The 12,621-nt window shown below is 46.8% G+C and overlaps 1 protein-coding gene across 1 annotated transcript in view; it reads left to right on the forward strand.

The window, feature by feature from the left end:
- The window catches only part of SFXN5 (sideroflexin 5), a 98,435-nt gene that overhangs the window by 3,452 nt on the left and 82,362 nt on the right, over window positions 1-12,621 (forward strand). The window contains 1 exon segment of the mRNA XM_065633851.1: window positions 5,394-5,462. Within this exon segment, the coding sequence (XP_065489923.1) occupies window positions 5,394-5,462 (69 nt within the window).

Genomic DNA, 12,621 nt, shown 5'->3' on the forward strand with positions numbered 1-12,621 from the left:
CAGAACCATAAATATATTTTATTCCTTGAACGGTGTAGGTATGACCGTGGAGTGCGTGATGTGCCGGGGATGTTTTATTCTGTTGGCCAAATGTGCCATTTCTGCCATGGCGATTTTAGCAGCATCGTTAGAGACGGGCTGTTGGCAGAGCTTGACCTTGCAGATATGTTAGATGTTGGAGCTCTACCTGCATTCATCTCAGTCCAGTGCTGAAAATCATTATTTCCTACTCTTCGCCTACTTTAATCTGCCAAGTTTAAAGCACAACCAGGGTTTATTACCCCAATAAACCACAGGGCTCCCGTGTCCAAGAGATCCCTTGCAATAACATGCAGATAAAGATGCTGTTAATTAGATGAGCCTCTGAGGAGCTTAACGACACTGGGATTTGTACGAGCGGTGGGAGAAACCACAGCACAAAGTTAACACACAAGTTTCTACTCGGGCTGCTCAACGCAATGTTATTTTCCACTTGAAAAAAGTGAACGAAACGCCCCTCTCCTAAAGGGTCATCGTTATGGAGAAGCGATGCTCTCAAAAATATTCGGGAGGATGTTGAAGGTTGGTTCACAACTGCTTTAACTCTCGCGTACGTGCAGGTCCAGCCCAGCGTGTAGATGCTACGTGAGGTGAGGCTGGACCGCACTCAATGGTGTTTGCTGTCGCCTGGCGTGCTTTTCCCAGCCCCGTTTGTCCTTTGTGATCCTGCAAACACGTGAAGTCGAGATAATAGAACTATTGTAAAGTCAAATTTAAAGTTTCGAAGGGCTGACGGTCGGTAGTTTCAGCCTAAACTTGTAGTTGTGCTGGACCAGTGTGTGCGGTTACACAGCTCTGGGGTCCGGCCGTGCCCAAGTTCCGTTGCTCAAAGGCTTCCATTCTCTTAATTTTGTTTGCTTTAGCTTAAATCTCCTCCTAATTAATTTGAAGCTGATGTAAGCCTGATTTTTAGCTCAACACCCCCCCAAGTCAGCATGCTTTTTGCTCTGGCTTAATTAAATCCTTCTTAAAATCGCGCTGTAATTAAATTGGTCGAATTGTGCATATCTGCTGTTCTTCCCAGGCCTGCCCAGCGTCGCTTTGGAGGAATATTCGCCCTCCCGAAGGTGATGAAAAAGCGTTTGCTCGTGGTCACTTACCTGTTTATCCCTTCTCCAAGTTTCCCGAGCCTGTGCGGAGGAATTTCCTTCCAGTTTTTATCTCGGGGTGAGCTGGATCTTGCAGCTGGAGCTGCAGCGTGTCCCTGTGCTCGCCATGAGCCGCTGCGCCGTGGTGGGGAATTAATATTCCCAGCTGCTTTTCAGAACCTCATCTCGCTCGCAGGCTGGTGAGAAACGATCCCGAAATAGCCGCGATTAATCACAGGAAATCTGTGTTGTTCAGGTTTGGTTTTTTTTTTTTTTTAATTATTTTTTTTCCCCAGATAACTGTTTACTACGACAGATGTTAGAGGAATAAAATGGCAAAAAAAGACAACGGGTGGATGTTTGGGAGCTGAAGGTCAAACTCCTGGGTGCCTTGCAAGCTCCGTCCCTTGCATGGGGTTGATGGCCAGAGCTGGAAATGAGCCTGGTAAAGAGGAAATATTCTGAATTCTCGCTGAAATCTGGATTTGGGTGAGCTCGGTGCGTTCTAGAGCAGTTGCTGTGTCTGTGCATGGGACAGTGTCCCGTTGGTCCCCAGGGTTTGATCTGCTTGTCCCCTTCGCCTCTCCCAACAGCTCTTGGTTTTATGGATGGATTTCGAGTTGATGCGTCCAGGTCAAACCTTGGAGGGAAGTGGAACTGCTTTGGTTTCCCCTTATTAGATGATAACGGGCCTGGAATGATGGAGAAAGGGTGAATGAAGGAGATACGGGAAAATAAAGCGGTTAATATAAAATGCACAGCAAAAAAAGACACGCTGGGACAGTGAGTGACGCTGATTTAGTGCTAAAATGGCACCTAAAAGGCAAATAAAATCCAATTTCCCCTCTTCTTAGAGTTTGTAGCGTTTTCCCGAGCTAATTCTGTTAGTACAAGAGCACCGTCTGCTTCGTGTACCCTGAAGGCATCTAACGGAGCTTAAAAAGAAATGGGTCGTGACCCAGGGGAGTAAACGCTGGTGAGCAACAGCAGAACTTCAAACAGTTACAGAAAACAAGTGTAAAAACCGCAATCTTGGGCTTCACCCGAGGTCAGTCTCTTGTTTTCCTGATGCGTCTCTTTGCTCTGGAAACCCCAACACAATGTGGCAGCATCTGGGCCGATCTAGGTTAGCAGCAAATTTTAAATAGCTTTTAAAAATTTTTAATAATAAAGAGACAGGAATAAGAAAACTGCCTGTGTAGCGTGTTTCTGTATTTTTTGGGAACCTATTTATTTAGTTCCTTAGAGCCAAAGAGGGTTTCTTGACTACAGTAAGTCTGTATTTTGGTTATTGATTTCTTACGTATACTGTAGAAACTTGGTATTTGCAGGAAAGGGTTTGAATCCGGATTGGAGACCAAAATCCCCATCTGTGCCTTCGGTTTTCTGCTTGTGTCCACGACGGCGCCTCGAGTTGCAGTTGAGGCGCAACGGTTGGATCCGATTTAAATTTGCCTCTAAATTTCTGAATTCTTAGGATTCGGGAGGGTGGTTTTTTTTTTTTTTTTGCCTTTTTTTCGTGCAGCGCTGCGACGACAAATACCCACCTTTAATAAAATAAAATTCTGATGGCGTTTAGTCGGGAGACTAAAGCCGGGAAGCAGGAGCGGACCTGGATGAAAGGCAGCCAGCAAGGTCGAGCGGTGAAGGAGCTTTTCATAGTCATTGAGAAGGGAAAACACAAAGTCCTGTGGCTGGACAACAGTGAATACAACAGGTATTTTCTGTTCAATTGTGGTAAATACGCAGCAGCTGCTCGGGAGGGCTGAGCAGTGAAATACGTGGGGAAGATGTTGAGATGCAGCCCCAAGGAGACAAGTTTGCTCTGGGTTTGGGTTTGGTTCCGTTTTATGTGGTTCGCAGAGGAACCACAGAAAGAGCTTGTGTGGCGGAAAAATGAGCTTCTCGCTCATCAGAGCTTAAAAACAAAAAACTTGTTCAGACTCCTAGTCCTCTGCATTTTTTCGGGTTGTGTGCACGTGAGGGGGAGAAACTGGATGGGGAAAGTGCTTTTTTTTTTTACCAATTAGAATGTGTTGGGTTTTCTTTTTATTGTTCATTTGGTTTTTGTTCTAGTTGCTTGATGAGCAAAGCTGCTCCTCTTTAAGATCTCGACCTGGACGTTGCAGTGAATGAGGTTTAACGTAGTCGCCTCTTTGAAGGAACTCGGACTGTCCTGTGACTGCACCTCATCCGTTCCTGGGGATCTGGGGAAGACAACGGGCAGGTTTTGGCTTCGATCAGCCAGAGATGGAGCCTCAGGGTGCTGATGGACCTTCTGGAAAGGTTGGGTGGTGGTTGAGCACCAGAATCCCCCTCCTGGGAGACTTTTTAAGAGGAGTTTTTTCACTTCCAGCAACAAGGAAAAGCACCTTTGTGGAGTTGCGTTTTAGAGGGCTCTCGGTAACGCGAAAAGAAAGTGGAAACTGCAGGTGATGAGTTGGGTCATCGGCTCGGGGGAGCGGGGGTGGCCTGGAGCTCGGGTCTGCTGCCTCTTTGTGCATCCCTGATGGCCAGAGATGTTCTTGAGAACATTTTGGTTGGAAAAGCCCCTCAAGATCGTGGAGTCCAACCATAACCCAGCCCTGGCACTGCCCCATGTCCTGAGAACCTCATGTCCGTCTGTCCAACCCCTCCAGGGATGGTGACTCCAGCACTGCCCTGGGCAGCCTGTTCCAATGCCCCACAGCCCTTTGGGGAAGAAATTGGTCCCCAGATCCAACCTCAACCTCCCCTGGCGCAACTTGAGGCCGTTTCCTCTGGTCCTGGCGCTTGTTCCTGGGGGGCAGAGCCCAACACCCTCCATGCTACAGATAATAATTCTATTTAATACTATTTTTCGCACCGTGAAGCGCCAATCACAATGATGAAGGTGGTGGGAAGTCCAGACCACTTCTATTTTAGAATTCCCCTCCTTCTATTCTTGTTTAAACCACGTTCTTACAGCTGCTCTGAATTCTCTTATCGCTGCTGGAGGTTGGGGGTGGCAGAGGAACGGTGGGACATGGGGTGTTCGGGATAATGAGACGAGGGACCAAGCTGGAAAGTACCAGAATTAGTGTTAATTAAATCAATGCTAATTAAAAACCACTCACCGGGCTTCTTGTTTTCCTGAAGTTATGTGAAGCTATTTTGTTTAGTTGTGGGTTTTTTTTTTTTTTTTTTAGTGCAGAAGATGGAAATATAATAGTGGAGAGTTTTGTAAGCGGCTGAGAACGGGGTGTTGGAAACGGCCCTTAGACAGCGATTTCTGCCTGAATAATAATTAGCAATATTATTGGTATTTCTCTGTGCTCGATGGATTCAGCAGAGAAGAACCAGCACGTCTCATAAAAATTATGCCAGGCTGTGATTAAATGTCATTCTCGCTGCTTTATCCATATCCCAGCCCTTTATTTATAGCATGTTTCTGCATTAAAAGCGTAAAAAGAGATTTTTCTTTTTTTTCCTTTGGACCTGCCGTGGTTTTTGCAGCCTATTTCGCAGACATTTTCCCCTTCTCGACTCTTTTCCTGGTTCTCTGGATCCATTTCTGGTCCTTTTGCTCCTCTCGACAAAGGTGTTTTCAAGCTTTTGCGCAGCGTTATCCCTGCCCGCGCGCAGCTAAGTTGGATTTTTCCAAATGTGCGATTAAGAACGAGCCCAAACCATAAAATTATGGTTTATTTTACGTACGTTAAGGTTCACGGTCCATCCTCTGCTCTGTGTTTCTTTAGGGTCTGGCACAACACAACCCCAGTTTAGTGCCTGGACAATTCTGCCATAAATATAAAGCTGGGTTTGTACTTAGTCTCGTCTTTTGCCTTTCTCATTCTTTCCATCAAGGAGAAAACTACTTCTTCACTTGTTGGGACTTTAAACTCTTCTTAGAGCATCTCAAAATACAACTTCACATTTTTATTTCCCAGCAGTGTGTGGGTGCGGGAGTTTCTCCCCAAAATGAGGGACCTTGTGGTGGGAATGAGGATGAGCAGCATTAAAGACATTGTGGGGTGGGCAATATTTCATTTTTTGGGGGGAAAAAATAAAGGATATTTTAGTGGCTTGACAGTCTCCCTTTATTAAAGCAGCTATATTGGTGTCCTGTTAATAGCAACGCTGCTATTACTGGCATTGAAATCCTCATTTTTTCCTTTCGATCGCAAATTATCACTGAATAGCTTGCGTATTATTTCATTTTAGTTCGGCAGAGGAAATAAAACCTTTCTCTGCAGCAGGTGAAAGGCAATTTCTAACTGAACACAATTTTTTTTTTTTTTCTTCCAGACTTCGTTTTATGGCAGATTCAGGCACTTCTTGGACATCATCGATCCGCGCACGCTCTTCGTTACTGAGGTAAAGTACCTCGTTTGCTCAAAATACTGTTTATTACACAGGTTGGGATTAAAACCAATTTTTCTCTGCGAACAGCACAAGTAATGAAAACAGGTTTCCAGTGGATTTGTGTCTCACAGTTGGTTGATCACCCAAGTTCTCTTAAATCCGAAACTTGCCTATTAGACAGCAGCGAATCCACAGATCCCAGTTCCCTCCAGTTACTGGTGAGACTGTGAACTGGTTTCAGTCGAACTCGTAGTTTTCTCAGCAGGAAAATTCCTACAAGTCTTTGTTGGAAAAAAAAAAAAATGCAGGTGAGGAGATGAGAGAGCAAATATTAATTCTGGTGGAGGAATTCTGGGTGGGCTCAGAGCTTTCCTGAGCAAAACGTTGTAGTTTTTCTTTAGTTATCGCCCTGTTTGTAAGAGGCGTTTGAGTTTGGGCACATTTATGTTCTGCGTGGCGCGTTCCAGCATTATTGCATTTCTCTGCTTTCATAAAATAGTGATTGAGAGCTGTGGGGAATCTTTTAGGAGAAATATTTCTGCTGGTGATCCTAAATTCTGCCTGTTGGCCAGAAAACTCAGGGTTTTGCTTTCAGTGAAGGGCTGATTTTTTTCATTGTTCTTTTCTATTTATATATTAATAGATTAAAAAAAAAATATGTGCAAACAATTCTTAAAACACTGGGAGCCGACCTGCTTGTTGTAGCTGGTGGTGAACTGAGTCCAGTTCCTGACACACTGTGATGGGAGGGGGGAAAAAACCCCAACCTGATGCCACTTTAAATAGTATTTAAATACATTTTAAATAGTAACTTCTAAATCAACAAGCTTTTTTTCAAAAAACGTAAGGCCAAGATGGATCGTGTCCTTCCCTTTGAGCACCTTTTGGATGGGTGAACCGCAGGCAATAAAACACCATTGCATTGAAGATTAAATATTAAATATGATATATTAGGTATCCTTGTAAAAGCCCAGATTCAGATCAAATCTGAGATTGATTTTTCAAAGCTTAACATGGAGCTCAGCCCGAGTGCAATTCCATAGGGACCGCAGGCCATCGTCGTGTCGTGATAAAAGGGAATTAAAATCACGATATCACCTGAGGATCCAGTGTGTTTTGCAGATGTCAGAGCTGCTATTTAAAGTGGATATAGGCACGTGTGCCAGAATAAAAACAATATTACCCATTAAAAGCTTGGTGCTGCTGTTACCTTAGAGATTTTGTGTGAAGTGCAACACGATGCGTATTGAAAAAGTGAGGGGAATCCTCCGGCGTGTGTTTGCGGTGATGCAGAGTATGTAATTTGGGAGGTCTCCTTCTATATTTCATATATATATATTTATATATTTTCATATATTTTCTTCATTTTGATTCTGAAATTCATAAACGGATGCAAAGGGGCTTCGCTACCTCACGATACTTTTTGGAGGGAAGGAAAGGAAACTTCGCATGCACAAGGGAACGGGATGTTAGAGACGGGAAACAATCTTTGTTGTGCGCTGAGAATGTTGATTAAACACCTGAAGACAATGCGGAAACTGGGAAGAGGTGAGAAATTTCTGAAGAGGTGGGTGGTACAGGACAGACGGCTGGTGTAACTTAGTTTTTCCAGACCCCGTTGGATGGGGTTCTCTTAAGAAGGTGAGACGCAGGTAAAAAAGGAGCAAAAGCCAAGTGGTGGATTTTCATGCTGGAGGCATCTGTCAAGGTCCGACTGTCTCAAGGAGATCTGGACGCAGCAAACGAGGGAGGTTGGGTGACCTTCAGCGGGGTCTCGTAGGTGTAGGTTGGAACTTCGTGGTCTTCGGGAAGGTCTTAATGTCTGACCAAGGAAGGAAATGCCCTCATCCATTGTCTTTGAGGGTTAGAATTAAATGATAGTGATGGTTCAGGGGACCTTCTGCAGCACGTGTTGTGACGTCTATGTGAGCGGAGCTGAGAGGAAATGTGCTCAAGTTGTACCAGGGGAGGTTGAGGTTGGATCTGGGGAACAATTTCTTCCCCAAAGGGCTGTGGGGCATTGGAACAGGCTGCCCAGGGCAGTGCTGGAGTCACCATCCCTGCAGGGGTTGGACAGACGGACATGAGGTTCTCAGGGACATGGGGCAGCGCCAGGGGTGGGTTATGGTTGGACTCGGTGATCTTGAGGGTCTTGTCCAACCAAAATGATTCTGTGATTCTCTCCCTAGAGAAGTGTCTTGCCAAAACAGATGCGAGCTCACGGGCAGCACTTCTCGGAGCACAAAAGCTGCTTTGGTGATTGTCCTCCTTGCTGCGCTCTGGTCTTGTGCTTTAAAACAGAATCACAGACCAGTTTGGGTTGGAGGGCCCTTCCCAGCTCCCCCAGTGCCCCCCCTGCCACGAGCAGGGACATCTGCACCAGCTCAGGTTGCTCAGAGCCCCGTCCAGCCTGGCCTGGGATGTCTCCAGGGATGGTTCAGCCACCACCTCTCTGGCCAACCTGGGACAGGCTCTCACCACCCTCAGGGGCGACAATTTATACAAATACTTTGCATGTACATGTGACTAAAGGCTGTTTGGTTTCATTTGATAATTTAGGTGGCTAATTAAGATCTAGGAAGGGTTTGATGAGAAAGCAGCCGTTCATGGAGAGCTCCTTCCCCTGACAGATGGCTGCATCCTTCAGGCCCGGGGTTCTCGGGGAACAAATAAATCGCTGTTTGTCTTGGAGGAGCTCTCTAGCAAATGAAAAAAAAAAAAAAAACCAAACAGATAAATGAGTCTCTAATGAGAATGGAGGTTAATCCCATGCAAAATGCTAGGAAATGTAATAATATATTTTTTTTCCTACATCCTTTTTTTAATTGCTGTGTGTTGCGTCATTGCGTCCTCCTGGTGCCTGTGTTCTGAGGAAGGATGCGCCGATCCCTCCGAGTGGGGGAACCAAGCACAGTGATATCCAGACTAATTAATCTCAGGGACAGTCCTCTCTTACTCATTTATTTTTTCAGTAAAGCAAATTCTTAACACAATTAAGAGCTTCCTTGTCTTTTAGAGCTTCTTAAGCATCAGTCCTCCAGGGATGCGCGCTGAGAACTGGGTTTTGTTGCAGCCGGACTTTGCAGTCGGTGAACTCGCAAAAAGAAAATGGTTTCATCTTTAGTGGGTTCTAGTAAGATAATTATCTGTATCAAACTTACCTTCTGAGCGCGTATGATATTGAAACGTGGCTCCGACCTCGTGTCAATATTGCACATCGCCTCTAAAGAGGAGGTTTTCTGGTGTGCTAATTCATATCATTACTGGCTTTCTAATGAAGTAATTTTTTTTGGCAGCCGCAAATTTGCAAACTTTTCCAATAAGCAGGAAATGTGTCATTTCGGAGGTCAAGCCCAACAAGTCCTGTCGCTGAGACCATGAGAAACCCCTCGGTGGGTGTGACGCCTGTTTTTGAAATGTGTGAGGTTAAAATGATCGGAATAATACTTTTAATTGCTCTGTAATTAAGGTCCATCGGGAGAAGCAGTAGGGACCGGCAGATATTTTGATAAGGCGAACTTATCCCATCTGACATGAGCCTGGACAGACTGTTAACGCTCTGTGGGACGCTCTTCACGGAGAAACCTGCAGATCTGAAAATAATTCCGAGCAAAAGTGGAATAAGAATTAAACTGAGCTCAGAAGGGCCGTGTGTTATCTGCTTTTGCTTTATGTCATTGTTTGAAGCACAAACCTCCGGAGCACCGAGCATCTTGCATTCCCATATTTGGGTTTAAAATGGAAGCAGGATTAGATGTATGTTATTTATACGAACGATACCTTCTTACTCAGCAGATTGACTGTCTGTGTTTATTCAGTGTCACATCTGCTGGCTCCACTCGAACAAAAAAGTTTCTGGCTCCTGTTGTCTGTCGCTGCGGATCCAATACAATAGGGCCAGCTGGAGTCACGTCTGCCGTATGGATCATCCGTCGAGCGGCGAGACACGAATCGGGACGGGTTGAGCGGCTGGTGGCAGCGCACAGCTGGATTTCCCCGTCCCACGTGGAGTTGGCAGTGCTGGTGGCCAGGAGACTCTTGCTTTGGATCAGAAAGTCATCGTTGGGATGCAACTGAAACCGGTGGAACTCGCAGTCGTGCAGCGGATCATCCTTGGGCCTCGAAACCCCGATCTGAGCACCGTGCGAGCGGAGTGAGGTGGAAACTCTTCCAGTGTGGCCCGTCCCGTTGGTGGATTTTCTCTTAGAAGCCTCGAATGCAAAACTCGACTCTCTTTGTGTTGGTTCTGTAGCAGTAATGTTGTAGTGCTCCTGGCATCGTGGCTGTTCTTACGGCCTGTATGTGCACATATGGGTTTCTGGGGGCAGCTCCAAGCCATGTGCAGGCAGCCGGTGGGATCCAAGAGAAGACAAGGCGCAGATCGTCGAGACAGAAACTGTGCCCTTGAGCAAGGAGGACAAGGTGGAAAATCAGCACAAGGGCTCACGTGCTGGAAGGAGGAGTCTGATACATGTACATGTGTGGGGTCATCTCTGGGACCCAGTGTGCTTGTCCTCTGTCCCACCAGGGTGCTGGAGTGGTGGCCGTGAGGGACTCAAGGTGCCACTGAGGGATTTCAGGCTGGATGTGAGGAAGGAATTGTTGGCCCTGAGGGTGGTGAGAGCCTGGCCCAGGTTGGCCAGAGAGGTGGTGGCTGAACCATCCCTGGAGACATCCCAGGCCAGGCTGGACGGGGCTCTGAGCAACCTGAGCTGGTGCAGATGTCCCTGCTCATGGCAGGGGGGGCACGGGGGGAGATCTGGAGGTCCCTTCAACCCAAGCCATTCTATGATTCCTGGAGGTGCCCATCAGCTCAGTGTGATGTGAGTACTGGTTTCATTTTTCTCCCTTCTTTGACAGGCTAAACTAAGTCCCTAACAATGTGATCCTTCAGCAACTCTTTCTACAAAGACTGACACATTCTGCTGATGTGATCCTGCAAGCGTCCTCCGGGCAAACACCTTCTGAGTCAAGGCCTGTTGACCTGAGCAGGTTCCATCAGCTCCTTGCACTAAAACCTATGGGTTAAATCTAAACTGGTTCAACCAGAGTCAGGGACTGGTTTTTGGCCGTGCAACCAGCTGATGTGGTTTGTGCCGTGCAGTTGAGCTCTCTTCCTATCCAAAAGGTGCCTCCTGGCAGGTCTCCTGACCCATGGTGAGTCCCAAACTGTGAATGGGAGTCACTTGGCAAGAGGGCTGGATGGTCGGAATCAAAACTCTGCCAGAGATCGTGCTGATCCAGGTTTATTCCCGGGCTCTGACTTGTTTAATAACAGTAAACCCAGTCTCACGGATCGGTGCACCCATTGCACACCTCTCATGGGCTTGCTGAGCTGAGCTGTAGTTCAAAACCGGGGTGTTTTCTGGCCGTGTTCCACACGAGTCAATGATCGAGCCTTTTGCCAAAGACTCCTCCTTGTTGGGCAGCGTGTCCCAGGCGGACGTGGCTCAGGCTGCTCTGGTGGAGCATCCAGTGTGGAGTTTGTGCTTCTGAATCGCTGGACGTGGTTGGGCTGCGTTTGGTTCTGGGCCCCTCATGCCAAGAAAGGCCTCGAGGTGCTGGAGCGAGTTGAGAGAAGGGAACGGAGCTGGCGAGGGGCTGGAGCACAAGTGTGATGGGAGCGGCTGAGGGAGCTGGGGGTTCAGCTGGAGAACAGGAGCTGAGGGGAGACCTTCTGATCTCTGACCTGCCTGAAAGGAGCTTGGAGCCAGGGGGGTCGGGCTCTGCTCCCCAGGAACAAGCGCCAGGACAAGAGGAAACGGCCTCAAGTTGCGCCAGGGGAGGTTGAGGTTGGATCTGGGGACCAATTTCTTCCCCAAAGGGCTGTGGGGCATTGGAACAGGCTGCCCAGGGCTGTGCTGGAGTCACCATCCCTGGAGGGGTTGGACAGACGGACATGAGGTTCTCAGGGACGTGGGGCAGTGCCAGGGGTGGGTTAATGGGTGGACTCGATGATCCTAAAGGTCTTTTCCAACCAAAACGATTCGATGATTCCATCCCTGGCTCCGCTTCTGGGCTTAGGTTTGTAAGAACATCCTCTGGGCGCAGATGGTCTGTCTAGCACCCTATTGTGCAGCCGAGACCCCATCATCCTCCGTAGAAGCACTCTAGTTTTTACGAGAAAAGAGGTATGAAAGAAACTATACATGCTACTAAAAACTGTGTTACTTCTTTTTTTTTTTTTTTTTATCTTTTTTAAGTGATGCTGTAAAAACTCAAGTGACACTTCCTACAGATAGCGGTAGAGGAATGAAGCAACAATAAATATTGAAACAGTAGCACAACCTTGTAGACAGCCCTATTTTTTCCCCTGTTAAAGTGGAAGCGAAGTGTAATTTTAGACATGACCAACTCTCACAATAACGCTGTATCCTGCTGAAAGCCGGGGAGTGGAGCTGGTTGGCATTAGGAGCTGTTGCATTGCAGTAAATCCCTGTTTTCTGGAGACTCTGGTTAAAAGACCGTGCTCGACTTTTCTGGAAGGGGTAGAAGGCAACCACGTACTTTCGCTAATGAAATGTTGAGGCTGTGCATCGTTTGCTAAAACCACCTGAGCTCCTCCAAGCCATGTGAAAGGCGTTTTCTCAATGTGGTCCTTCCATTTAACACTTTTTGTTCGCTTTCTGTGCCTTTTCTGACCTTTTCGTCACCCTCGGGACCCATCGGCGCTGTCGGTCGGGGACTCTTTGCTTTGGGAAAGTTTCCCTTCCCTCCCCATGGAGCTGAAAGAGAGAATTAATGAAGAACTGCAATTCTCAAGGCAAAATCGGGCTTTTTTGTTTTCTGTTTGTTACCACACTAAACGAGATGGGATCTGGCCAGGGTTGTTATAGTAACTACTGAGATTTCCTCAAGAGAAGGCGAAAAAAATAGAACACAGACCCATTCATCTATTACTTCCAGTTTTTCATTCAGAGTTACATGCTGTTCTGTGTAGATAATTTGCAAGACGCCCAGTGTAGGTAATTTCGGTGACAAAACCACACACCAGTAATGAGCACAAATGGCTCTCCAGAATGTTGTGCTGGCATCCCGGGTTATTTTCGAGCTTTGGAGGCAAGAAGGGTTGTCAGCCCTGGATCTGCAGTCATTAGTCATTCAGCTTCTCACCTCTGGCTGTCTGAAGTATTATACAATTATATTTTATTGATACTAGGTAATACCTTTT

The sequence above is a fragment of the Caloenas nicobarica genome, chromosome 4 (assembly GCF_036013445.1).
Source record: "Caloenas nicobarica isolate bCalNic1 chromosome 4, bCalNic1.hap1, whole genome shotgun sequence".
Taxonomy (NCBI): Eukaryota; Metazoa; Chordata; class Aves; order Columbiformes; family Columbidae; genus Caloenas; species Caloenas nicobarica.